A 24,019-nucleotide genomic window follows, 5' to 3' on the forward strand; every position below is an offset into this window, starting at 1 on the left:
GTCTAATATAATGTTGATCTGCTGCTAGAAAGAGCAAGTAATACAAAGTTCAACAAAAACTATCCAAGGCAAGAAAATAGCCCCTGTAGATCAGCACTCAAAGGTATTTGGGTTGTCTTTACTTGTCTGATTGTTATGTAGCCGGGACCCCCTTTTTGCCACCAGTTGTGTTGTGGGGTGGGAGATGCTACACCTAGGGAACGCTCCGATAACGTAGGTTCCGCGTGGAGGAAGCCGCCATGTTAGGGTTGGCACCAGCGCAGAATTGGCTTAACAGGAGGTTGCGCATGCGCAGACGAGGTGAGCAAAGCCCGCGAACAAGGTGAGCAAAGCCCGCGAAGGAGGAGAGCTCGGATAAGAGGGAAGTTAGGGAACTACGGGTCCCAGCAGCCCTGCGGGTCCCCGTGACGCGCGAGGACCAATCAGGTACGAGGAAGGGAGGAAAAGGAAGTGGTTGCGCGCACGTTTGGGTTAGAGCTTGCTGGAGGAGGAAGGAGACGGAGCTCCGGTGTAGGGAGGCAGTCAGCTCCCTACCCAGGCCGTATGCCCCAGGCCCAGTTAGGCCCTGAGCCCCAGTAGTGTGAAGCGGAGCTAGGGACTGGCCATAGACAGGTTCCGGATTCCATTACGGTGCAATATCACCATCAGGACAGTGCTAAGCCAGCAGGAGGCCTGGGCTCAGGCCCCGCTATCAAGTTGCAGTGTGTCTGGGTGGGATCGCCTGGACACCTACGGGTGACATCAGCTACGCCCACGCCGATCCTTTGTGAAGATTGTTGCAGAACCGGGTACTGGAGTGCCCGGCAGGTAAACTTCAAGTGCACCAACGGTACCATCTTTCATTCAGGACACGGTGGCTGCGCAGTCACATACTGATACATTCACTGTCTCACTTGAGGGTGGGGGACTTATTCCACGAGGGAACTGGACACGGGGTGGGATCACCCGGTAGAGGGATGGGGAGAGTGAGCGTTCAGCAGGACGCAGAGTATAGTGTCTCCTCTAGGGAGGGACACCTGTTGATCTATGCTTATGATTGCTGCAAGTAAAGTTGATCGGTTGAGGTTTATTGCTGTTGTGTGTGTTACTGTACATAAGTCCTGCGAAGACCTACTTCCCCTCGGGCGGAAGCTGTCGCAGGTGGAGGCGCTGCACCAAGTTATCAGTATTGTGCGTACCCCAGGCTCTCCGTGGCAGAGGCTCAGGTCCTGTGAGCCTACAGGTTATACAGCATATGGTAGTGGTCTGTGTTCGCTAGGAACCAGGGCTACAGTTATTTTATTTTTTTTAACTTAAGTTTTTATTAGTTTTTTTTCCAACAGTTGTGGGTGGGAGGGGAGGAAAGGTACAGAAATAAAGAGGAGGGGTAATGGGCGAGGGGGGGAGGGAAGGAATGGTGCAACATTCCTGACAATCATACTTCGCATACAGTATATAGAAATACATTATACATGTCCACTGGAAAAAATACTCTTTATTACTACTATTAGGGGGGAGGGTGGCTTACCCATCTGGTAACCTGGGTAGCATAGGGATTCTCTTTGGAGGATTATGGAATGATCTATGTGTGGGTGGTTCTGCGTCTGATTATTTTTTATGCTTATCATCCTATTAAAGGTCACGTTGTAATAATCACATCAGTTCTCTTTATCTTTGATTTCCGCTTCACAGGGGCTCTTTTCTTGCCTTGGCAAGTTTTTGTTCGAACATTAATGCAGCTGAAATGAACTACTTTGATAATGTTCCCTTTTTGTGCCTTTTGTCTCGGCAAATCCTGGCAGTTTTATTATTCCATCGCAGTAAGATTTGCAAATATTTGGGCACATTTTATATTCTGCAGTCACACGGCAAAAGAAAATCTTACTTTGTATTTTCTTTTCTTCTTCCTTTAATCAGGTTTAAGGTTACATTAGGAAACTTTCACCAAGAACAGCCAAATCTGGAAATTACATTACGCTCGTGCCAAAACTCGCCACATTTCACAAAAGGCACCAAAGTGTTTGCAAACGGGTGACATTTGTCAAGAGGCCTTGCGATTTTTTTGGGAGAACTTTGCCATTTTCACTACTTTGTTACTAGTTGTGAATATCCCACATTTGCCAATTACACCACTTGTTTTACCCACCTCTGCCGGGGACCCTGATTTTGGGTTTATTACGGCTGGAAAATAAAGTGACTAAAAGCAGACTTCAAGAGTTAACCCCTTGACAGCAGGGAGATGAGCACATTACATTACCACAGTGGTAGCCAACTCCAGACTTCAAGAGCTGCCAACAGGTCAGGTTATCAGGATATCCCTGCATCAGCACAGGTAGTGCAGTCAAAGACTGAACCATTGATTGAGCCACCTGCGCTGAAGCAGGGATATCCTGAAAACATGACCTGTTGGTAGCTCTTGAGGACTGGAGTTGGCCACCACTGCATTATATGCATCACTGGCAACAAGGGGGGGAGTGGGAGGAGAATGACTATTTTTACTAGCTTTTTCTCTCTGTCCTAATGGTATGTGGCCACTAATGAAATCTGGAGTCGTGAAATCTCCGTTTTCCCCATGCAGTTCTATTTAGATGGCTGAGTGTAGTAAATGTGTGCCCGAAGAGACACATTCTGAGGGGCAGCAGAAGGACATATGTTCATTTAGCGCACGCAGATCAGATGAATACATGTGAAAAGCAATCTGAAGCTGTGTGTCTGCAACACACTGAGGGACGGGGAACTGTAGGGGAGATATGGATCAAGATCCGCAAAATGAAACGGCCGACATTAAATTGACATTTCTTGGTGTGGTCCGTTGCATCAAATGTGATTAACAGCAACTTTTATTTAAGACCAGTTAGAGAAGTGAAAATCAGAACAGGATGTTTCAACGTTTGCATCTGTAGCTGCTTTTGCTTTGATTTCTCTGAATGAAATGAGCCCCGTCTGACGTGGCATTTGCTCAGTGCCGAAAGCAGCATAGGTTGTGTGTTTGCTAATATTTGTTGTTATGCTCTTAACCGTATGGAAATAAAATGTCATTAACGGCAGAGCCACCCGTGCTGAAGCTGGGATATCCTCAAAACCTGACCTGTAGGGCAGTCTTGAGGACTGGAGTTGAGCACCACTGGTATACAGCAAAATGCAATGGGAAGAGTAAATGGCAATACTACTAAAAATACAGGATATATATAAGTTTTACCAGGCAGACGTTTGTATAGTTGTATGTCTAGTTTTACCAGGGAGACGTTTTATATCCCCAACGACTGTACAATTAGGTAAGGCGAGTTAAGAAGAGATCTCCTTTGAATACCAACCTCCCTGTTGGCACTGGCAGTACCCAGATCTCTTTCTCCAACAGGTTCTCGCAGTACCAGTTGCAGAGAGTAGGAAGTTTGTCACCAAGCACAGTAAGAAGGCGTTGAAAGCCAGCCTGACTCTGGGCATCCTCCTGGGCATGTTCTTTGTGGCCTGGCTACCATTCTTTGTGGCCAATGTGGTGCAGGTATGTCCTTTTAACACTTGTCATATTATGTATTGCAGGTGGTACAGGTGCAAGATCGCTAATGGGACAGGACAAGTTCCCAAGAAACGGTCACCTGGGTGATGGTTTACTATCAAATTACGTCATTTTATGGGGGGAAAAATAATGCAAATTTGCAGTTGTAAAGCCACCCCTATGAAAGTCCATAAATAATGCAATGCCTTACTAAAGTGTCTTATTCCAATGAGCTTCTTTTATTGCACTTAAAGCTCCTATGGGATAGGTTTCCATCAATTAATTTCCAGTAAACCTCACTTAAAGTAATTAGGCATCCAGAAGTCCAGCAACCCATCAGAAAACATTGTCTATATGACATTTTTAGATGATGGGTACTTTAAACGTAATCGAACCACAAGATCAACTATTTGGGGGGAAGAAAATCATTCATTGAGCCACTGTTATTCAAAGGCAGCTTCTTTTGTAGGGAGATAGAGATTAGAATTAGGAAAGCATAACTTGTCCTTCGGAAGACCACACAGCACAACACAACAACTCCACCACCACTTTATTCGTTGTGTCAAAATTAAGTGGTGTACCCCTTTATAGTACGTTTTGTATATCCAAGGTTACTTAGAATGCATTTATACGCTCAATACCATTAAAGGATTTTGTAATATATAATTTATATAATCACTATACCCTACCCCGTTATTCATATACTGTATAATCACTATACCCTACCCCGTTATTCATATACTGTCTAATCATTATACCCTATCCAGTTATTCATGTACTGTATAATCACTACACCCTACCCCGTTATTTATATACTGTGTAATTATTATACCCTACCCTGTTATTCATGTACTGTGTAATCATTATACCGTACCCCATTATTCATGTACTGTGTAATCACTATACCCTACCCCGTTATTCATGCACTGTGTAATTATTATACACTACCCAGTTATTCATGTACTGTGTAATTATTATACCCTACCCATTATTCATGTACTGTGTAATCACTATACCCTACCCCGTTATTCATGCACTGTGTAATTATTATACACTACCCAGTTATTCATGTACTGTGTAATCATTATACCCAACACAGTTATTCATGTACTGTATAATCACTATACCCTACCCCGTTATTTATATACTGTGTAATTATTATACCCTGCCCTGTTATTCATGTACTGTGTAATTATTATACACTACCCAGTTATTCATGTACTGTGTAATCATTATACCCAACCCAGTTATTCATGTACTGTATAATCAGTATACCCTACCCCGTTATTTATATACTGTGTAATTATTATACCCTACCCTGTTATTCATGCACTGTGTAATCATTATACAGTACCCCATTATTCATGTACTGTGTAATCACTATACCTTACCCTGTTATTCATGCACTTTGTAATTATTATACACTACCCAGTTATTCATGTACTGTGTAATTATTATACCATACCCATTATTCATGTACTGTGTAATCACTATACCCTACCCCGTTATTCATGCACTGTGTAATTATTATACACTACCCAGTTATTCATGTACTGTGTAATCATTATACCCTACCCAGTTATTCATGTACTGTGTAATTATTATACCCTAACCAGTTATTCATGTACTGTGTAATCATTATACCCTAACCGCTCTTATTCATATTCTGTGTAATCATTATACCCTAACCCCTGCTATTTATGCTTTGGCAATACTGAAATGTTCTTTTGTCATGCCAATAAAGTTGATTTGATTTAGTAGCTGTAAGGGTCCTGAATCAAATGTTTTTCTAAGTTATGGTTTTTATTTTTGACTGACATCATCTGAGACCAAATAGATCCTCTTTCCGATGTGATAGTGACATTAGTAATTCAGCTTTGTGTGTTTTGCTATAACTGTCTCCTCTCTGGATCCCAATGCAGGCTGTTTGTGACTGTGTCCCTCCTGGGCTCTTTGATGTTCTTACATGGCTAGGATACTTTAACAGCACAATGAACCCCATCATATACCCCCTCTTCATGAGAGATTTCAAGCGTGCAATGGGCAAGTACCTTCCCTGCTGTCACCGCTCCCGTGTCATCTCACTATCACTGCGCAACTCCAACAGTGCACCTCGCTTGGGGCTGTCACTGCGGAACGTCCTGACCCTGCGGGGAGAGACAGACTCCATGTATTCAGCCACGCTGGGCAATGAGCATCTTCTGCCACACTACAAGGACCATAGCACTGACCCTTTGCCAGTTACTGCAGCCGACTCCGTCAATCTCTTTGATTTGGAGCAAGAAATGCAGATAAACCAGCTAAACACACCCATGGATTAAGTCATTGTGGACATGTGGGGGATCCAGCATATTTTTTTAGCCATGGACGTCAGATACAGGGGGTAGGGGCTGTCCCCCCCACTGCTGTCCACTGCCTGGCCAATTTAATGCCAAGAGAGAAACAAGAATTTGGATTGTGTCTCCATTCTCTCATTTTGCTGGAAGACTCTTCGGATTTCACTATAACACTGGGGTTCTCAAGACCCCTCCCAACAAACTGAGCCACTGATTGAGCCACCTGTGCTGAATCAGGGGTATCATTAGCACTTGACCTGTTGGAGTCTCGAGGACTGGAGTTGAGAACCGCTGCTATAACCCATGGTTGCTTGATATAGTATTTGATAACACCATTTTACATGTGTACAGTCTTTGCCTTTATTTCTGTATTAAAATACTTTTTTTTTTTAACACTGTCACTCTATAAAAAATAGCAATACACAAATGGTAATAGATCGGGACAAAATATAGGGCTCTGTTGTGGCTTTCGAAGTTCAGTCTTTGGGGCTACTGAAAATACCACCAGAGAAATTAGGTTTAATTAAATGCTGTCGTTCTTGCAGCTGCATTGTTCATGGGTAGACGTGATGAAGAAACCTATGGAGTTTCAAAAGCTTTGTATTTTCTACGTCATCTATGTTGGTACCCTAACAGGTATCACAACCTACTACAAATCTACATTCAACGGTGTGTAATCTCCCATCTTGGGGTTCATATCAAAAGACCATTGGCTCATTATGGACTCTGGAAGATTATAAAATCCATCACATTGTCATTGCACTTGGGAAAATGTTTCCATACAATAGAAGCCTTCCAGTTTTACTCGCACAACACACGTTATCTTGTTAATAGAACATTAATTTAAGAATACTGTAATACAGACAACATATAAATGGCCGCCATTGTTTCTGTGTTACCACGAGTTAGTTGGGTATTTGTTTTTGTCAGTCTCTGCTTCCCGTGAAGTTGAGTAACACATTAAATGGGTCACTGATTCTTGCTGTATCACTGAGCTTAGTGTGCACAGTAAATAAATCATACAGTAGTATAGGTCACCTTGTATTAGCCTGAATTGAAGGAACTAGGAGTCACTGTGTCTTTCTGTAACTTGTGGTTGGGAATAATTAGATGAGTCACTGCTCCTCTCTATGTTATGACTACTGAGGGTTATCGTACTGTCCACTTCCTCGTTCATGTCCATATTGTTGTTTGCACAGTCTGGGCAGGGCAGTCCTGCTTCTTCCAAAGAACAGCACTTGGTGTTGCAAGACTGGAACGATTCAGCAGGCTGGGTGGCTATAGGTTGTTTGCTAGACGCACAGTCCTGGCTGTTCAGAGATTGTAGCTTCTCATTCGTGGTCACAGGTTCCCAGTCCCAGTTCGCGTTTTCCTCTGCACACGAATCCTTGGATACCTGGCTGCTCTTTCCCTGCACAGTACCACTTGTTGGCTGCAAAAGAAGTCCGCTCTGTTCTTCCAGACGACACTCCTTGGTCTTAATGCCGACAGCTTTCAGCAGGGTATCCATCTGCTTCATGTAATCCAGGTGCCCATTCACCTGCAGGAAGAGGCACCGACATGATATTTATCAAAAGCAACACTAACAAAGGCGGAATAGCATAGCTGTGTCCTGAAAACAAACACTTTCACTGATGTGGCTATATACGACATTGCAAAGAGATTAAAACAACAATTCATTACCAAGCAGTGTCATAAAGCAACAATAACACTCACTACACACTTGAAAGCCTAAAGTCTCTGGTGAATGGGTGCAGAAACTTTAAATTGCTCTGCTTAAGTGGGAGCAGGAAACCCAGCATGAACACGGCAGACCAGGCAGGGTGTGCTGAGGCTTCTTTAAGTCCTAGTTTGAGTAAAACAAATGATCCTTGTCATGTAGTACAGGGGAATGTATGGGTCCGTTTATCAATGTCTCCCAGCAGCAAAACTACAGCAACAGATTTATCAAAGGGGAAAATCTCATTGGTTTCATTGCGAATGTTTTCCTTGATACATTTAATGCTGTTTTTGTGCCCCAATTTAGCAGCCGGGGGAGACTAATAAATGGCTCACTTACGTAGTATCATAACACTATGCATCAAGTTATTTTGCAGGAAAGGGAAATAAATATATATTTTTTATTTAACAATAAGTGCTGTGTTGAAACGTCATAAATTCTCAGCCTTAAAGTCATCCTTGTGCAGTTTGTTTTCCGGCTAATTTCATGCTCAAATATTAAAAGATCTCATGCAACATGCAGGATTGAAATGATAGGCCAGTCTTCATTTAAACACACGGTTACGCGCTTTTAGTGGTACAAAAACGGAAATCCCATCTGGATTTTAGCAATGTAGAAAAGAAACGGAAATAAATGGTGCTATATTGTGCACTGTATTTAATTGAATAGGAGGATGTGGTGCTTGATTGTTGAGGCCGGCTGTCCTCTGCAACGCTCTGCAGGACTTGGACACACACACAAAACATGACGCCTGTCAAAAGCCTCAGGGTCCCTAAAGTATCTCATTAAGAGGGGTTGTTACCACAAGCGTTTGTGCTGGGAAAGGACACAGGGTCAACAGTTAACCTCAAGGTGTAATTACTTTCTGTGAGCCGGGGGCGTCATGCTAATTACACCGATCCTTCCCGTTTAGTATTACCCTTTCGGCAAAAGAGCTGTAATGGGGGCGGAGGAATGGAGCCAATTTATAGGTGATGAATCATCACAGAGAACGCACGTCGACAGTGAAATGAATGAGGTCAAAAGTCTTGGGAGGTGAAATTAGCTTGGATCCTTTAGTACGGGCACATATTTAATAGTGTAAAGCCGAGATTATATTAGCTTCTCTAACACATATAATTTACATAATTATCCTGAAGAGAAACATTGCTAAGTCCGTAAGGAATCGATATTGCTTAAATTGATATCTAACTGGCAGCCCAGGGACTGGATAATGTACTCAACGCGAATTTATCCGGAGCTCGACGCTGCAGATGGGGTAAACGGCTAGGAAATCAGTGGAAATACAGACAATAACTGATGGTAACCTTAGGTAATGTGTGGTAATAAACTCCTTATATTACTCCACATCTCCATTGCCACTTTGGTGACTAGTGGGGCAAAGTTACCAAAATACTTTGACATATTGAGTTAAAAACTCAGATAAGTGCATTTCTGGGTGAAAATGGACATAATATGTGTAAAATATATTCTAAGTATGTATTGCTGACCTGAGGAAGTGAGAAAACTCTCAAAAGTGTTAATATCAATATATAATACTGAAGTACTCATTGATTCTGGACTATCACAACTGGACTAACACAGCTATTTGTACTTAACATATATTCAAATGATTTAAATTTGCATATTTCCCAGGTATATCACCACAGGGATTATAGGTTCATCAATTTATAGTTATACAAGTCAATGGATTCTCTCCTAAATTGGTCTCTCGCCCTCACTCGAGATGAGATTTCAAATCTGTCAGTTTCCGGCATGATATAGCAAAAAAAAAATTTGTCCGAAAAGCATGTGCAAATGAGATGTCAAACTGTGGGATTTTTATGCAAAGATATATATTTTAAATGAATAGATTAAACTAATTTTTATTGCAGCAGGTTGCATGCTTTTTTCCTACGGGCGATTTTGCATTGACAGGTCCACAAAATATATCACTTTTTAAAGCTTAATACGCAGCCCGTGAATTTTTGTAACGCAAAGTCCACATCTGATTACAGGAATCCAGCACAGAGGAAGAACGTATTGAGCTGCTACTGAATTTGCATCACTACAAAATAAAATTAATCATTAAAAGAATTAAAAGAATCCCAGATGTGTCTGGGATCAGTGGCATTTGATGTATCCAATTAATTAATCACCAAATATTCTAAATAGCTTTTTCTTTCAGTGGCCTGTGAAAAAATTAAATTTGTGCATTATTGTTTTTTTCCCTTTAAACTCTTTGACCGTATAATCCCTATCTGTTCTCATTCTCTGCTTTACTCTTTCTATTTTACGTATGTCTCCCTTACCCTTCATGTTGGATGATTATTTGTTTTCTTATAATTTTACAATGTAAACCTTGAAGCATAAAAACTTTTAGAAATAACCAGGGAGCCTATGAATTGTGTTGCAAGACCCAGAGAGCTTGTTCCTTGGGAGTCAGATGGTGCCAATGAGCAAGACAGAAAAGGGTCTGCTGCGGTCATCCTGTGCTGGGAACATCGTTGACTGGGCATTAGGAGGGACTTGTGACAGATCATGCTAATACAGGGGTGCTCAATTCAAGCCCCCCCCCACCCCTCAACAGGTCAGGTTTTAAGGATATCCAAGCATCAGCACAGGTGGCTCAATCAGTGGCTCCGTCTTTGACTGAGCCACTGATTGAGCCACCTGTGCTGAAGCTGGCATATCCTGAAAACCTGACCTGTTTGGGGGGTGGGGGCAGGACTGGAGTTGAGCACACATTCTCCATGGAGATGACACGGGCTGGCGGAGAAGCTCCTGTTTGTTGGTGTTTTAAGCTTGGATTTTAATTAAGAGTCAGAAATATGGAAGTAATGGGAAAGTGGATTTAGAAATAATTGAGTTTGAAGATACCTCTGCATGCGGACTGCTCCTTCATTTCCTACAAGAGCAATCCAATTATGAGAGGCGCGCTGTGTGAGAGAGCAGAGGCATGAAGGAGCCAAGGAGGGGGTGAAGGGAGACCTGAAACACATCAATAACCAACCCCCAAACTGTTGCTGTATCTCTCTTACCAACGGTTCATCTTAAGAGATATCACGGGCTCTGCTTGTACCCCATGACCGGTACCGTTTGGGACCTTACATTAAGCTCAGTAAATCTCTGACATATTATAGTGAGAGAGATCTGTGATACAGCAACCGCTAAGATGGAAGGAAAAGCAGCAAGTGGGTGAGCTGGAGAGAAAGAAAGTCATGAGACGTCCCTGTGAGATTAATGGAGAAGCCTGACATCCACCTGAGAGAGAGAGATTAGCAAGAGAGAAACGGACAGGGACACACAGCAGATAGAGCCTGTGAATGGGTTTCTTACACCCAACCAGAGAACAAATATAAAAAGAGGGGAGAGGGAGGGAGTGCTTGTAAATCTCTGACACAAGAGGCAAGGAAAGAGTCTATGACAGGGGTGGCCTACTCCAGTCCTCAAGGGCCACCAACAGGTCAGGTTTTCAGGATATCCCTGCTTCAACACAGTCATGACTGTGACGCGTCCAGTGACCCCATGTCATCCACATGACCCCCGCGGCATCATTTGACGCAGGAGCAAAGGTAAAGGGGTGGGGTGGAGGGGGGGGACAGCATGTAGAGGGGCGCAGGGAGAAACTTTTGTGCACCCCTGATATAAACCACTGCAAGAGACAGGAGCAGAGAAATCCCGTACCAATGACAACTCCTCCTTCCCCTCCCAGTCTTCTCTTTCCTCCTCAGTGAGGTCCCTCTCCGTTCTCAGCCCGACAGGCCAAGCAGAAGGAAATAAAAGGCGCTTACCACAGAGGACAGGTCCACGTTTACCATTCTCCGGTCATCCAAGTTTACTGGTTGCAGGCCAGCCACGTTCAGCTTTACTGAGGAGCTGCGGTATACAAAGCTCAGCAACCAGTCTCCCCTAGCAGTGATAGAAAGAGTGTGAGCAGCAAAGCACAGATATATCTCACACATTATACATCGGTATAGCAATATTTAGTCTTAGGTAGCTCTGAAAAGATATTCACTGTTGTACAGATCAGTACTCATACAATATATATATATATTCTGCTATAGGCAAAGTGAGTAAGGGAAGATGTTCTAAACGTCTCACAATTATACATTCAGACTGAAATGAGCAAGAGCAAAGTGACATTATACAGTAGTTACAGGAAGATGTACAGATCGTTTGTACATTACAAATTCACTAATGAATCAACCACATGGTGAGTGTGAGGAAAACAGAGGCAGAGGGACACAAAGAAACCTCACTTCAATGGGTCATCAGGTGTCTTCCCACTCCTCCAAGTGTCACTGGGCAAAGCACCACTAGCAAATATGGGCCAGTGTGAGTTAACAATATCACAATGATACAACACGGGTGACAAAAATGGGAGAAAGGTAGTTAGCTGCTAAACCTTTTAGGCAGTGTGTCCACACTGAAAATACGCAGGGAAATATAAGGAACCGGTAGCACTCAACAGAGCAAAACTAACGCTGTCTACATCCTCGTAAGGAGAAGGTGGGACGACATACAAAAGTTGCAGTAACTCTTATGGCATTGTATTTGCAGAGACGGAAATAAAAAAATACGACGTTTCCGGTCACAATGGACCTTCCATCAGGTAAAATTTACTACAACATTTCTATGTCGTCCAATGTTCTCACGGGTGAGTTTTTGCTCTGCTGAGCGCTGCCTTTCCCTTATATTTTGAGTTAACACATTATCACAACTGCAAGGAACAAACCCAGCCTCCTCACACACATACACGAAAGCAAGGGTGCGCAAGCTGGGGAGCGCGGCGATTGCAGAGGCCCAGCGCTCTATCCCCCAAGGCATTTAAATGAATGTCAGGGGATCACATGAGGCCTCTGCAACGTCCCTTACCTTGTCATGGCAATGTGGTGGGGTGTACCTTGCCATGGCAACATGACATCACGTGACCCCACTGCGTCATTTGACGCCGAAGACTAGGTAAGGAGGGGGCCGCGAGCAGGCAGGGGGCGCAGCAGGGAACTCACTATAGGAACGAGGTATAATTTCCTCTAACTTCCATACACACTGTTACAAACATACTCACCTGCTGTATCCATTAATGATCCTTCCAGCCACCACGCGGGTCAGTGGTTCCCATTTCTTTGCATCGCCTTCCACTGGGGCTCCCAGCAGTACCACGTCCTCAATAATCCCATCAGAGCCTGAGAGGGACAACCACAGAGTTAAGGATTCCCGTTTCTCATGCTCCCTGGCCCTTCGTGTCCTCACATACATAATGCATTCACTTCCAGGTGACGAAACGCAAAGACAAATACAGGCATACCCCGCTTTAAGTACACTCACTTTAAGTACACTCGCGAGTAAGTACATATCGCCCAATAGGCAAACAGCAGCTCACGCATGCGCCTGTCATCACGTCCTGAACAGCAATACCACCTCCCTACCTGTACCGGAGCTGTGCGCAAGCGGGGAGACTATAGAGCCTGTTACACATGCGTTATTTACATCAGTTATGCACGTATATAACGATTGCAGTACAGTACATGCATCGATAAGTGGGAAAAGGTAGTGCTTCATTTTAAGTACATTTTCGCTTTACATACATGCTCCGGTCCCATTGCGTACGTTAATGCGGGGTATGCCTGTATTGATTTGTGTCCACCAAAAATGTAATGGTTCTTTGTTTCAGAAGCATCAGCACATAACGTACGTTATACTTTGGCGCTGATTCCATATACTCAGAATCGTTTTCAAACGATCACAGTACAATAGACCGTTTTGGATGATGGTATATTGAACCAGTCTGGTTTTTTTTATTTTTTTTTTAAATAAGGGAGAATAGGACTATATTTAGTCTAAAAAGTCCATACCACGAATTCTTAGCCAATAGAACAAGCCTCGAAATAAGGCAATACTGGGTTTCACATGTCTAGCCATCTACAGCTTCTTCCCCAGAGAACCAAAACACTATTTGTTCCTGTCAATAGTGCTGCTGAACCTCTCTCCAGCCCTTATCACACCAACAGATAAACCTGTAGTGTGGGTTATTACTGCGCGCTACAATGAAGCAAATATGAGCTCCACACAAAATAAACATAACACGCTTGTTAATGATAGAAATATGATCTAGGGCAGAGCTGGCCAACTCCAGTTCCCAAGGGCCACCAACAGGTCAGGTTTTAAGGAGATCCCTGCTTCAGCGCAGGTGGCTCAATCAGTGGCTCAGTTTCCGACTAAGCCACTGATTGAGCCACCTGTGCTGAAGCAGGAATCTCCTTAAAACCTGACCTGTTGGTGGCCCTTGAGAGCTGCAGTTGGCCACCCCGGGTCTAGTTCTTTACAATTAGGTAATTTTTATGAGGAGAAACTACAGGCCTGTAAACAAAAATGTAGTGACAATGAGTTACTGGAGATGTCTGTGCTGTGTCTTTCTTATAAAGGGGGAGGACTGGCCGTGGTTTGTGTGTGAGAGGAAGGTTTTACTGTTGCTTTTACCTGCCTCTTGTGCCAGCTCCTGCAAGCAGAAATAAATGACTCGAGCTCCCAGGCTGAAGCCGATTAGAGTCACCGGTCTCTTCCCCTTTCATTGCAAGAAGATAAAGAGATCAAGGAGTAATGAGAGTGCAGGAGAGAATATCATTATTGCTACTTTTACACATTACAGCCCCTTTAATTGGACAACATGAGGGTCCTTCAGATGTTATTATAGTTAAGCTTCTGAAGCCTGAAACGTGTAACAAGCCAGTGCAACCAAGCAACATGTTCTGGAGCAAATAATACACCCGCTGTGTCAGTCTACCAGGTTTATTCATGTAAACTATGCTTCATAGTTGTTCAAAATGTAGATTCAAACTAAAAGTCCAATAATTCATCACAGAATACATAAAGTATATTTCCTAGGGGGTAATAAATAAACATGCGTGTGTGTGTTTGGGGGGACAGGGACGGACGGTGGGGGGGGGGGGGGGGGAGTTTGGATGTTAAACTCGGATACTCGCTGTGTGTAATCACTTTTGCCACATAATAACCATGACTTGGTTGACCTTTCACTGCCGGCAGATATCTGCTGCTATGCAATACTCTGCAGCGAAACAGTTAATTAGATCAGGGCTGCTTAAACTCAGTCCTCAAGCCCCCCCCCCCCCCCAACAAGTCAGGTTTTCAGGATATCCCAGCTTCAGCACAGGTGGCTCAGCCACCTGTACTGAAGTAGGCACCGATTGAGCGACCTGTGATGAAGCAGGGACAGATTGAGCCACCTGTGATGAAGCAGGCACCAATTGAGCCACCTGTGATGAAGCAGGGACCGATTGAGCCACCTGTGATGAAGCAGGGACCGATTGAGCCACCTGTGATGAAGCAGGCACCAATTGAGCCACCCGTGATGAAGCAGGCACCAATTGAGCCACCTGTGATGAAGCAGGCACTGATTGAGCCACCTGTTGGGGCTCTTGAGGACTGGAGTTGAGCACCCCTGAATTAGATGATCGTGATGGGTCTAGGTGTCCATGACACAGTATATGAAGCGGCATCTCTCCTAGAGACGGTAACATCTTTGTGAATGATGAGCGCCAAACCAGTTAGATAGATAGATGTATTGTGGAAATAGACACAGGCTGTGTCATATCATATCATGGTGCTGGTGCCTAATTCAACAGGCCGATTTCTGCCCGAGACATCACCTCCTCCCACACAGCTGCTCCTCCACCATGTATTTTCTGGGCTTGGATTGTCACGGGTAATAACTGAAGATGTTCTGTGCTCCTGCTATTAATGCATAATGGACACTTATGTCTGTGCATGTAATCCCCAACTCAGCGACACGATTACAAATTCTACTACAGGAACATATGGTAATTAAAGCAATTGCTGACAGGAATACAACACTTCCCCCCACACACAGGGCCATATTGCTCAAGAAATCTCTCGATTCTTCCCCGGCTGGCAGGTGTATGGACCTTATCATACATAAAACAAATCATTTGTATCTTCCCACAAGCATACTCAAGCATTCATCCATTCAGGGGCGTACAAATAAATACAGAACTTGTGAGCCAGCCAACATTTCTAGGAGCCAAATAAAACCCCACTACATACTTGTCACCGCTAGAGGATTCCACCACAGATATGGCTGCATTAAGGCTTTGGAATGGTAGTTTGCTGTATAAATAGGATATATTTCTATATTTGTTTTCATTTTCTTAGCATGATATAATTATTGATCAGTTTTACCAAGCCCCACCTGGCATCTACCTGCTCGTCACACCAGCGATGTCCAGAATTGGCGCCATTTTGTGAGATCTGCGGCGGAAGTGCGACTTCATGAGATAAAGTCGCATTTCCGCGTACCAAACGCGTAAGGCGCACTTGTGATGTCAACTACAGAATATCGAAGCAAGCGAAGCCACGCAGAGAAAGCGGTTAACGCTTTGAATACCTGGATCTGCTGCTGTTACCTGCTGAAACACTAGTCCTTTTGTTTGCAGTCCACTCTCGCATTGGCAGGCTGGTGATTCATACTGCCCCTGGGTGCTCCCTATTACATCCTGGTATCCAGCTTTACCAGCCACTTTTCATCTTTTCAGTGTTCTGGTCCCAGATGACTGCTCTGTCGTGGTGACCATGATTATTACTCTCTAATTGCTTTTAACTTACCTTGTGAGAGCATCTCGTACCACACTTTTTAACCAATTTATGAAATCATTTTTACGCGGCTAAGCACTACAGAGCATGCGCTTCTTTTCTTTGTTTTATAGATTTCGTTTGGACTTGGTTTCGTCGCTTCTTTAGTCTCTGTTTATTTTTTGGAGCTCCCCCCACATTTCTCTACAAAAAGGGTTTTTGGACACTGCACTATATTGCATTGGATACTTTATAACACTTTTATTGTTTTATGTATAATTCACTGTTTGTCCCACTTTTCACTTTGTCGCTGTAACACTACTTACTAGAGAGAGAAGAGAGAGAAGAGAGAGAATATATATATTTCAATGTGAGCAGTACTTTCAGTAAAGCGTTGGGCTGATTAAAACTAGTATTCTCAAACACCAAGAAAGAAAGCACAGGACCGTACCAAGGTCAGGAGATATGTATTCAACAATACTGTAATAAAGCAAGTGGTTACTTACATATTAATAAAACACAGTCCAGTAAAAAATGCAACCAGGCTCCGTGTCACCACATCAGTTTATCGGGGGGGATAGGGGGCTGTTGTATTTGTGTTGGTTTCACCCGCGCGCTGGGATCAGCCAACACCACCTCACAGTTCCCCTACTTCTGGGTTCATGCATCACCCGTATGGAGTAGGTCCCCACGTCTCCGTCACTAACTGTCCCGAACAATGGGAATATGGTGGCTAAGTGCAAAAAATGCACACAAATGGAATCTGGCAACCAAATGGCGTGGAGCCTGGGTATATGCAATGTATTCCGCTACGCATTTCGCACAATAAATGTGCTTCATCAGGCAATAACTTTTGACACCTACAAGGGGTCTTTATAACATCCATCAAGCAGCAGTATTCAATTGCGTAAATTGCTGGTAAATGGACATATAGTATATAAACTAATCTCTATAGCAACTAACAAACAGAAATGTCCGTTCATTGCTGAATTCTATTAGATATTAGATAGTTTTATTATCTATCTGGGTGCAGTGTTATTAGAGGCACTAATTGTAGGTGTTGGAACCAAAATAGATATAAAAATAAACAACCAAGAAAACTGTTAACAATATTATTGAACAATAATCTAAATGCATATAAACACAATAAAAAGCACCCATAGGCAAAAAGGAATGGGAAGGGAAAAGGGGGGAGAGGGGGAGGAAGAGGGGAAAAAAAAGAGAGAGAAAAAGAAGGGAATGCGTAGAGAAGAAATAAAGAAAATGCACAAACAACCAGGCATACACCTAAAAATATAGATGCATACATGCACTCGTGATACCAGATAAATTAAGGGAAGGTGGAAAGGAAAAAATGAGGGAATGCTGGGCCCAAAAAGTTAACTGCGGACTACAATACATGCGTCGAACAAAACGTCACCTTAAACTGCGTATTATGGAGCATCTTAGGAACAATTTTAATATCCCTAAATTAGTGGAATCCTCCAAACCACCTTCTGACCCACTTCCGAGATGTACATGGGTGCAGTACAGTAGGAGTGCGCTATATGGGAATTGAACAGATTACGGCCAATATTAGGGTTGGAGATCGTGATCTCCATATTGCGAGGAGGGAGCAATTTTGGATTTTTACCCTCCAAACCAAATATTCGGGGGGGATTAAACGATTATGTCGAATTAACTCCTTTTTCGAGATAACGTCTTTTCATTTCAGTTCTCTTTATTTTTGGGCCCAGCAGTCCCTCATTTTTTTCCTTTCCACCTTCCCTTAATTTATCTGGTATCACGAGTGCATGTATGCATCTATATTTTTATGTGTATCTTTATTTCTTCTCTACACATTCCCTTCTTTTTCTCTCTCTTTTTCCCCCCTCTTCCCCCCCCCCCCTTTTTTTTTCTCCTCCTCCCCCCCCCCCCCCCCTTTTCCCTTCCCATTCCTTTTTGCCTATGGGTGCTTTTTATTGTGTTTCCATGCATTTAGATTATTGCTCAATAATATTGTTAACAGTTTTCTTGGTTGTATACTTGTATATCTATTTTGGTTCCAACACCTACAATTAGTGCCTCTAATAACACTTCACCCAGATAGTTTTATTATCTATCTATTATCTGATAGAATTCAGTAATGAACGGACATTTCTGTTTGTTAGTTGCTATGGAGATTAGTTTATATACTATATGTCCATTTACCAGCAATTTACGCAATTGAATACTGCTGCTTGATGGGTGTTATAAAGGCCCCTTGTTGGTGTCCAAAATGAATGCCTGATGAAGCACATTTATTGTGCGAAACGCGTAGCGGAATACATTGCATATACCCAGGCTCCACGCCATTTGGTTGCCAGATTCCATTTGTGTGCATTTATTGCACGTAGCCACCATATTCCCATTGTTCAGGACAGTCAGTGACGGAGACGTGGAGACCTACTCCATACGGGTACCGCAGTAATGCGTGAACCCGGAAGTAGGGGGAACTGTGAGATGGTGTCGGCTGATCCCAGCGCGTGGGTGGGACCAACACAAATACAACAGCCCCCTATCCCCCCCCGATACACTGATGTGGTGACACGGAGCCTGGTTGCATTTTTTACTGGACTGTGTTTTATTAATATGTAAGTAAGCACTTGCTTTATTATTGTATTGTTGAATACATATCTCCTGACCTTGGTGCGCTCCTGTGCTTTCTGTCTTGGTGCTTGGTCCACTGACAGAGTTTCTCTTTGGTGGACGTACAAGATCCCTTTAGGAAGCAAGAGCGCGGTTTGAAAACAATTTGACTAGTATACTCAAACATTGGCACATCCTTATCAATGATAAAAACAAATAGGCAAGCATTTCCTTACACCGCCACTGTTTTGCTACAGAAGACGGCGGAACATTGGTGACACTTTGACTCAATCCGATCCAGTGACGAAGTACAGTAGCCCAACCAACTGGCTAACTAGAACGCCTGTAGTGCACAAATGCCACGGTTGCACGAATTGTCAACATATGCTTCTAGGCAAAACATTTGCACACCCACAGAGTGGCAAGCCCATTAAGATAAGGGATGTTATGAACTGTGAGCCGCTTTGTAGTGTATCTCATCCGGTGCCCGTGTGGTCTGTACCATATAGGGTATCGATGTATGCCTATACTACAGGCATGCCCTCCCTTGGGGGGGGGGGGTGATAGGGGTAAACTCTTACCCCAAACTGGAAGCAAGAATGATCTTCGAATTGTGCACTATGGCACCAAAAGGATTGAATGAGGCTTTTAAACTTGGATGTTTTCTCTGAAGACTGGATGATTTGTTTTACTCCTAGTTTGGTTCCTTGAAGACATTTCTACAAGTTGCTAGTCCCTGCATTCTTCAAGCTGCTCTATGCATGTGCAGGATCTCTACCCCCCCCCCCCCCCCCATGGGTCTCTCAGAGGTTCAACTTTCCCCTGACAGACTAAGTATCCTCCCGCATATCTGATCGGGGGCACCCGCTTTGGCTGTTCCGACTCCATACACAGCTAGTTGTATTACCTGCAGCCCGCGACACTATGTACATTGGTTTTATTTCCTCCCCACCCCTCACTCACTTTGTTCCCTCATTTATTTATTTCAGGACCACGCTGCTTACCCGATGGCTCTCCCGTTGTCAGGGCTGCGGCTTATATCCCTGATCGGCCAATACTCAGCATGCGCAGGCACAGGCTTACCTCCAGTCGTTTCCAATGGTGAATGGACGGCAGGACCTGGTTACTTAGCAAGGAAGGACGCCTCGCACTGCAGTAGCAGGAGTGACATCTCACACACGCATGCACAGAGAGTACTACGAGTGGACTGATCACAGCTGTTGAAAATGGCCACTGCCCGTCACTGGGGATGCCTTGTGATGTGCTGTCTTGTGGTTTCCCGATTAGTTAATTGGTTTCTTCTGGTTGACTACACTGGGGTTTTTGGGGTATAAATATCTGCCACTGCCATTGGCCTGATGCACCTCCCTGAAGAAGGTCCTCTCTGAACCAAAACGTTGGCTTGTGTGTGCCATCTATTCCTAATACAGTTTTTTTGCACCTTACCACCGAGTGCTGTTTCTTGATTTCTTTTTACTGGAGTGCCAGCTGTCATCCACAGAGATAGAGACATATATATATATATATATATATATATATATATATATATATATATATATATATATATATATATATATACATACAGGCATACCCCGCATTAACGTACGCAATGGGACCGGAGCATGTATGTAAAGCGAAAATGTACTTAAAGTGAAGCACTACCTTTTCCCCACTTATCGATGCATGTACTGTACTGCAATCTTCATATACGTGCATAACTGATGTAAATAACATATTTGTAACAGGCTCTATAGTCTCCCTGCTTGCACACAGCTTCGATACAGGTAGGGAGCCAGTACTGCTGTTCAGGACGTGCTGACAGGCGCATGCGTGAGCTGCCGTTTTCCTATTGAGCGATATGTACTTACTCGCGAGTGTACTTAAAGTGAGTGTCCTTAAACCGGGGTATGCCTGTATATATATATATATATATATATATATGTATATACATATATATGTATATATATATATATGCAAATATAACTGTATGCTCATCTGCATGTCTTAGGCAGGTCTGCAACCCCGCCTTTCCCCATTATCACCCAGCATACAGCACTTCCACTGCAGCAAGGGATTCTGGGAAATGACATGCAAATGAGCACACAGTGTCACTTTTTGCCTCAATAACCATTTTTAATGAGTTATTGAGGCAAAAAGTGACACTGTGTGCTCATTTGCATGTCATTTCCCAGAATCCCTTGCTGCAGTGGAAGTGCTGTATGCTGGGTGATAATGGGGAAAGGCGGGGTTGCAGACCTGCCTAAGACATGCAGATGAGCATACAGTTATATTTGCATATTTGCTTTCCTGTGGAGGGTTTTTGACACTTTTTTTACTCACCATAACTTAACTCAGTATTCTGGTTATACACACACACACACACACACACACACACACACACACACACACACACACACACACACACACACACACACACACACACACACACACACACACACACACACACACACACACACACACACACACACACACACACACACACACACACACACACACACCTCAGCCCCCAATGAGAAATCCTAGGATTGCCACAGCCATAGGGAATGTGGAACACTTGTAGTCGCATGCATTTATCCAGTGGTGGGATTCAAAAATGTTAGCAAAAGGTTCACTCTCACCAGGGGGAAAGGGGGGGGGGGGGAGAGAGACAGAGGGGGGAGAGAGGGACCGTACCACCCTTTTATAGCGAAAAATGAAAACCAACAATATTTGATTGAAATTGAAATAAATTAATTATTTGCCTTCCTTAAAATATTTCCAAATCGCTACTTGATGATCATTATACTGTTCCTTTTGTCCATGTTTCACCCTGTTGTCATCGGCTGTGTGGTTAATTCTCAGCCACGTTTAAAATGAAGGAGTGAGGTCCCAGGAGTCCAATGGGACGCCAATCATATTGTCATCAAATTTGTGACATTCTGAACTGTGAGCCGGCTTCTTGTATCTGAATATATATTATTCATTGTAGAAAACCCTCTCTCTGCCTCTGCAGAACTAACAGCAACGGTACTGATAATATTTTTTGGAATCTCATGGTTGTGTCTATTTTTTAGAACATTTTCCACATAGTTGCGGAAATCATCGATGTTGAATTTGTTGAATTCACAGTTTTTCTTCGGCGACTTTCCAAGGGACAACAACTTCATCAATATTTCAACAATCTGGCTCTAGTGTGTTTACTATTTCATGAATTGTACTATCGCTATTTTGTGCTTTATATCCTGATTTTAAGTGATCACTGTCCATCAACCTGGCTTTCATATTACTGAGAACTGCTTCCAGTAGTTTTTGACGAGGAAGATTTACATATTTTTTATTCTCAACAAAGTCAATACATTTAAAAGCGTCAGAATTTATGGTAGGATCAACTTTCTTTTCAAAGTTTCCACAGCTTTCTTTGAGCATTTCAACTGCCCTAATGGATCTTTTTATAATTGTTTCAGCTCTGTTTTGAAGGGCATTAGAAAGTAAGGACATTTCTTGCAATATATCTATCATTAATGCTAAATCGTCTATGAAGAATCTGTTGCGAAGACGTGAAGCCATTACTGAATATTGTTTATGTGGATAAAAATATTTGTATAAAGCTGGATAAGCACACCATGCAGCAAGTGTTGACCTTAAGCTGCAAGCAGTCCATCTTGGTCCCAAAACTCTACCAATCTTCGTAATTGTATATTTTATCTATGAACATTTTGAAGTGATTCACCTGTTTAATTTCAGTGATCGAATCATCTAAGACAAGTTGCAGACAGTGATTTAAACAATGCCAAATGATGATGCCTGGAAAGTCTTTAGTAAGTCTGGTGCTCACCCCTGATTTGCAACCAAGCAATACACTTGCGCCATCAGAACAAAATGCAACCAAATTATTTCTCAAATATCCATTATCAAATTCAACATCACACAAACTTTTTAACAAAGTTTTGTGTATAGTCTCAGCATCCTGTGCTTCCAACTCAATCAAAATCGAGGAAAGTTATAGGCGATAGATGACAATCTTCAACTTTTACAAAAAATTCTGATCACTGCTTTAATAGATATGGTTGAAGCTTCATCAATGATGACACAAATTTTAAAAATTTTGATATTATTTTAGTAAATATATATTTTTTCATTTCTCTTGTAATGTGATCAACTATTTTTACAGCAGATTTCCGAGAATGGAGTCCCACTCCCATATCCAAACCATGTTTTATTTGCAGTTCGATCTCATCTTCAATGTCAGAAAATGGCCTATTTCTTTTTGCTTTGCTGTAAACTGTATTGAAGACTTTACATGTAGAGCTGATATATTTTTGGTTAATTTTGGCTATGCATTTGGTAATTACATCATCAGTATGACCTTTCAGTTGTGCCACACATACAGCAGAGACTGTGACTATTCTAACACAAACCAGTGGCAATCGACAAAAAGACCCAGGTACACCCAGGAACATGCTGGATACATGCCTTAAACTTGCCTTAAACTAGACCCAGCATTTCTACATTGATTGATGGCCCATCAGATTAACAGCGGGGGTCCCTGGCAGTCCCATTCAAACTGAATGGGACTGCCAGGGACCCCTGCTGGGTTAATCCTATGGGCCATTAGTCAATGTAGAAATGCCTTAAACTTGCCTTAAACTAGCCAGGTTACACCCAGCACATACTCAGAATGTAACCGGGCTAGTTTAAGGCAAGCTTTAGAATAGTCGTGGTCTCGTCTGTATACCGTGTGCCTGTGGTGAAAAGTGTTCATTCATTTTTTTTCGGGAGAGAAGCTTGCTGGACGACTTTATTTTTTCCTGATACTTCAATACTGCAGCCTTTCCATTACTTCGATACATGAATTCCTTTCATGTCTATGGAATCAAATTTGGCGCAGTGATCACAACCCAGTTTCTTGTTGCGAACAGCCAAACCATCCTATTTTTTCTGAAATTCCTTGACCTGCTTCATATTCCAGCAATCAGGAACAGTAGCCGCTCGATCTTCATTTCTTGTATTGGAAGCGGATATTTCATCATCTCTTGGTGTTAGATGTTCCCCAGGATCCTCATTCCAAATTGCCGATGCAGCTGCTGAATCTTCACCTCTGATTTGTGCCGTATTGGAAGTGGACATTTCGTCTCCTCTTGGTGTTAGGTGTTCCCTGGGATCTTCATTTGAAATGGCAGATCTTGTTTATTTAATTAAATAATGTGATAAAACCTGTTGTCCCTTCATTTTTGTGGCTGAAATATGTAATTTTGTAAACTATTATACAGGGATGTATGTGTGAAATCAGCG

General features: G+C 42.9%; 2 protein-coding genes and 1 pseudogene across 4 annotated transcripts in view; 1 reads left to right on the plus strand and 2 right to left on the minus strand.

Moving 5' to 3' along the window:
* The window catches only part of HTR6 (5-hydroxytryptamine receptor 6), a 31,629-nt gene extending 11,457 nt beyond the window's left edge, over positions 1–20,172 (plus strand). The window contains exons 2-3 of one of the 2 annotated variants that reach the window (XM_075606039.1): positions 3,338–3,481; positions 19,717–20,172. In XM_075606039.1, coding sequence (XP_075462154.1) covers positions 3,338–3,481; positions 19,717–19,938 — 366 coding nt within the window. In that variant the 3' untranslated portion in view covers positions 19,939–20,172. Of the gene's footprint in view, positions 1–3,337; positions 3,482–5,397; positions 6,174–19,716 lie in introns of those variants that run through there. The other variant, XM_075606038.1, reaches the window with a different exon arrangement.
* Positions 2,558–24,019, minus strand: part of TMCO4 (transmembrane and coiled-coil domains 4) — a 62,068-nt gene continuing 40,606 nt past the window's right edge. For both annotated transcript variants that reach the window (XM_075606037.1, XM_075606035.1), the window contains 4 exons: positions 13,994–14,078; positions 12,582–12,699; positions 11,305–11,422; positions 2,558–7,351 (listed from right to left, as the gene is read on the minus strand). In XM_075606037.1, the coding sequence (XP_075462152.1) occupies positions 6,875–7,351; positions 11,305–11,422; positions 12,582–12,699; positions 13,994–14,078 (798 nt within the window). In that variant the 3' untranslated portion in view covers positions 2,558–6,874. The remainder of the gene's footprint in view (positions 7,352–11,304; positions 11,423–12,581; positions 12,700–13,993; positions 14,079–24,019) is intronic.
* On the minus strand, positions 21,192–23,272 carry LOC142496558 (E3 SUMO-protein ligase KIAA1586-like; annotated as a pseudogene).

The sequence above is a fragment of the Ascaphus truei genome, chromosome 6, assembly GCF_040206685.1.
Source record: "Ascaphus truei isolate aAscTru1 chromosome 6, aAscTru1.hap1, whole genome shotgun sequence".
NCBI classification, from domain to species: domain Eukaryota; kingdom Metazoa; phylum Chordata; class Amphibia; order Anura; family Ascaphidae; genus Ascaphus; species Ascaphus truei.